Raw genomic sequence first — 5,000 nt, forward strand, 5'->3', positions numbered from 1 at the left:
GACTAGTGCCAGCAGCTGTGAAGGGGTGAAGGGTCCTCAAAGCGCAGTGCCTGCCAGGATTGTCTACACACTTCATCCTTTCCCACTGAGGTCCAGTTAGTGCCCCCTGCAATCTGCCATCATCAATCTAATTCAATAGAGTGACAGAGACCAGGCAGTGTGAAACGCTGAACTCTGCCACCGAGTCGGCATCTACACTGCACTGGGTCTCATTACAACTGATGGACCTTACTTTACTATCAGTCAGACAAAGCAAAAAATGGCATAATTGGTCACACTGCAAGCTAAATCTTCGGTTGGACTGTTACATTACAGCACAGCCTTTGTAAATGGTAAACAGTTCTTAAGAAAGCCTTAAACTGGCTTTAAAAAACATTATGTGTTACTAAATCCTGGGTTTTTTTTGCAACTGATACAATTTTCCTATCACACACTGCACAAATCTTTGTATTTTCAGACTCAAACAAATCATGAAATTTAAAAGAGAAACAGGAAAGAGTGCTTGCAATACATATCTTGTCACTAAAAATATCAGAACATACAAGAAAATATGCCACATGAATTTTTTTTTTTCGGAGGTTGGGTTGCAAGAAAAAATATTAGAAGCTGTATTCTAGTGACACTGACTTTGGATATCTGCAAAAGGATTACTACATTAGCTGACTCAAGAATCACTTTGGTGTAGAACACTGCTGTTTTCTGGAGAGTGCTGTAATACTTTCTTGCATGAATTCAGCTCAAGAGTTATAACTGCACCAGCAGACTGGGATTGGACTAGGCAAAACAACTTGTAAGTAATTTTGAACAACGGGAAACTACCTGTATTACTGCAGATATTTTGGATATACTGGATATAATTTGGTCAGTGCATCTTTAATTAAACAACACTGGAGGCAAGAGAAGGGAAAAAGATTTTATTCTTAGGCTTTATATGATATGTATGACGCTTTAGAGACATGCTATTTGCCATGATGTAAATCCCTAAGAAAAAAATTAAGATAACATTAGCCTATAAATCTTCTAAAAGAAACTAGAGCTTTGCCTGGGTTTATAAAACTTTCACTTCAAGGGGATAATTGATATTATTGTACTTTCTCCTCATTGTTTTTGGTTTCCAGTATTAAAATGCAAAAGAACCAGTTTCCTTTGGCTGAAAGAACAAGAATTCTTACGTGCATTATAGCAGTGAGACAATATGCTGAAAGGCAAGAAAGCTCCAAGCTGTCTATCCTTCCTTCTCTACCATGACACGTATATAGTAAACGGGGAAAAAAAAATTCTCAGTCCCTGGCTGTGTCCCTTGGGCTCCTCTGCACCCTTCCAAAAGGGGACAGGACTGAAAAAAGGACACCCATACAGAGGAAACCACACGGTGTAGGCACCCATCATGGTATGTTTCGGCTGCTGGAGTTTATTCCAAGCCAGTGATGGAGAACATACCCTAGCAAGGGTAGTTTCAGTACTGAGACACCCCAAGGGTACTCAGTCCTTCTTTTCTAAGCTGGAGAGAGCAATCATATATATACAGTTACCCCTAATGGTTAGAGTCAGAACAAGTTAACTGAGTATAACAATCCTATCTGTCAACTAGACGGTTTTAGTTGAAGTGCTTAGGGGACTGTCCAGCATGCTGAGGCCCAGATCTACAGCAGGGCTTCACCACGACCGCTTCCAGCATCCCTGCAGTGAATTCACAACCCCCAGTTATGTCTTCCTCACGCAGAGCACAAAGACAGCTCTGTGACTCACAGAAGGATTTGCGGGAGCCAAAAGACCAAGGAACCGAGCAAGCCAGCAGCGAGAAAGTGTTAGAAGGACTCCTGGGATGTGGGAGACCAATTTCTCCCTTTGGATGGGGGGAACTAGGCCAGTGCCTGCTTTGCAAAGATGGCTACAACCAGAGCAGAGAACGCCGCTGGGATGTTCTTCTTGACGCATTTGCTGAGGAAGCAGGAGGACCGGAGACATAATTGCTCTGAGGGGGTCTGAGGTTACACCTTGTATTTCCAGAAACATGCCCACCATCAGGAAAGGCGTCATTTTAGGTGGAGATACCCTCTGCAGTTCCTTCCTACTTCTGAATGGCATAGCCGAGGACCAGGTCAGCAGGGAAAGAAGGCAGAGCAGTCCTGACTCAGCACTTCAAGAAGGGAAGATGCCTTGGATCCAGTCTCTGCTCCAGGGACTGCATTTTTCATTCATGATAAATGGCATTGGGGTCTTAGTTCAAGCAAAGTACAGGAGACAATGCTGATGTTAGATAATTATTGCATAATTTATAATGTGAGAAATCTTAAAGTAAAAAACACTTGTTCACGAGTATCAACAAATTTCATGCAAGAAACATACAGCTTTAAGCCAGAGTCATCAAGACAAGTGTTCTCAATTTAGTTTAAATTAATAGTAAATAAGTAATAGGATAATACATCCATGTAACAAACCTGTATTTCTAACTGCTGAACCACTTGCATTTGCACCCGACACTGAGCAGTGCTTCTGTCATCCAATGCATGTTCATTGTTAAGGTGCCTAGTGAAGAAAGAGAATGCTAATAAGATAGTGTTAAGATGACGATAATTTCTCTGAGTCCGTTTTTCTCTCTAGCGCATCTGGCTTCCATTAATTTCAATGGGAGTTATGTGAAAAGGTCTAGTTAGAGCATGCCATAGATACAACAACGCAAAATAGCAAAATTGATGTTATTTCATTTAGTTCTACAAACTGTTTCTCACTGATGACTGCCAGATGCCCAGTTCCTACCTCCCATATCATGGAAGCCATCTAAAAGCCAGTGTAAGTGGTTATCAGTATTTGGTAGTGTCACTGAGCTGATTTCCACTCCTTGCGGTTGGTGCAGATGAACAGAGAGTCACCTTATAAATGATTCTTCAGAAGATATATTGCTTTTAGGCTGCTTGAACTACGGAGAATTACTGCAGACTTTGTTAAGATTTCTCCATCTGCTCTTCTTTAATCATTAAAGCAAAAACAACAACAGATCGTCCTTTCTTCCCTCCCCCAAAACAAAGTCAGAAGCAGTAAGGGAACATTACTGATTTTCATTACGACCTCCAGCAGCAGCCCCTGATGATGATGAAGTGACCAGGCTCCACAAGCCGAGGGAGAGCGCGGAAGGCAAAGGCACGGGAAGACACAACTACACACCCTGCACACGCGGCCAGACTCCGCGGAGGGATTCGGGCTGTGCAATTACGGCAGTTTTGCCAAACAAAACCACCCTCTGCAACAGGCAGGAGAATCACAGGGGTTGCTGTCCTTTACAAAACTACAGCCCAGACCCAAAGGACAGTGCCCGTAATGTCTCAATGCAGCACAGCTTTACAAAGCTCATTTACTAATGTTTTTTGAAGGAGATTCCAGTTCACTCTCTCTCTCTCTCTTTCAGGACTTCCAAGTGCCTTTTGGAGCTTTACTAGTGTGTTTGCTGTTGTTCCACTGAGAAGAAAATTTAGGGAGCCTTTGGAGGTGGGTTTGCTGGCTACTTCCACAGGGTTAAGTTCTGCAGGGACTACGGTCACAGCCAGTTAAAGGAACTACACTACTTATACCATGGAAGAAAGGCATCTTTCTCCTTTTCTTTTTGGCAGAATTATTCAGAGAACTATATAGCTATTTGATCATTGACCCGTGGGAAGAATTTGTTCTTCAGAAACAGTGAAAAAATAGAGGGCGCTGCATCTCACTTTCACTACAATTTGCATTGTTAATTTACATTATGGAGTAACATCACTCTTTTAGAATACAACAATAGGGTTTGCAGGTGAGCAAAACGTGACAGTCAGGTTCTGCTATTCTTGCAAGAGGCACAGCTGGCAAAAAGAGATAAGTAATTATGAATGCTTTTGTTCCTTGTTAATAAAACATTTTTGCACAAATTTGAAATCATGTAACAGTATAACTGTAACTTGCATGGTAGTTTGTGCTATCTTCAAACATCACCACAGACACTGGACTTCCTTTACACACTGTCATAAAATTTTTTACAGAGTAACTGACCTCATTCTCTCTGTTGATGCAAAAATGCATGATCAGTTTAAAAATTAGATAATTGTTCAGAATGCGCCATTCACTAGTCTTCTGAAATGCTGATTCAGAAGAATTTTACTTCCTCAACTACACAAGCATGATGGTGTGTGGCCTATTAATATAGTGGCACATCAGTACAGTTTCATGTTTTCAGGTCATTGGTTACAAAGCTGTCAGAAAAAGAATGTAAGACAGAGGCTACCTATGCATCATCACCACTGTCACCAGTACACATGACTGGCTATCCATACGCATGTATGCTTACCTGTCTACACACACGGGAGCAAACGATAGTATGCAATGGTAAAGGTAGAAAAGATCTGCTGGCCTGAGTTTGAGGTGACTGCATACTCATGATTATTCATTAGTTATTACAACACCACATGTTTGCATGACACGTTACAAAACAGATACAGGCACAGTCCTTGCCCTGAGGAACTTTAAATGTAACAGCATTATGCAGTGTAGGAGAAGAAAGTCCAGCATAATGTAATTTCAATATGATTGCATGGTAACTTGAGAGACTGTTGCATGTTTCTTGAGAGTAACACAGTAATCCTTCGAAACTCATGAGATAGATATACACATCCCTTATGCCAGACTTCCACATCATGTGGTTGCTTTTGCTGCGCATTTTGGAGAAAACTTATTTTACAGAAACATTAAGAGTGCAAAAATTGTTTTAAGAATTATTTTTCTGATCATTTTTGCCTGTGAAGTTGGCTTGCTTTATTTGTCAGGCATGTACAGGCAATGTAGTGAAAGAAAAACTAGGTCTAATGCATTTTTAAAAACCTCTAAAATAACTTTTCTCTGTATAAACTTGCTGTAGTTTTAGGGTCCAATATGCTGCAATCTGCCAAGAAAGATGTACATTCTTTCCTCCAGAAGGCTGGGAAATAATCCAGAGGGCTTTTTGTTTGTTTTTTGTTTTTTGTTTCTTGTCATGCATT

General features: G+C 40.9%; 1 protein-coding gene across 10 annotated transcripts in view; it reads right to left on the bottom strand.

Annotated features, from left to right (window-relative positions):
- FOXP2 (forkhead box P2) overlaps positions 1–5,000 on the bottom strand; it is a 447,021-nt gene that overhangs the window by 40,094 nt on the left and 401,927 nt on the right. For all 10 annotated transcript variants that reach the window (XM_068932927.1, XM_068932937.1, XM_068933001.1 and 7 more), the window contains one exon: positions 2,442–2,529. In XM_068932927.1, coding sequence (XP_068789028.1) covers positions 2,442–2,529 — 88 coding nt within the window. The remainder of the gene's footprint in view (positions 1–2,441; positions 2,530–5,000) is intronic.

The sequence above is a fragment of the Struthio camelus genome, chromosome 1 (assembly GCF_040807025.1).
Source record: "Struthio camelus isolate bStrCam1 chromosome 1, bStrCam1.hap1, whole genome shotgun sequence".
NCBI lineage: Eukaryota > Metazoa > Chordata > Aves > Struthioniformes > Struthionidae > Struthio > Struthio camelus.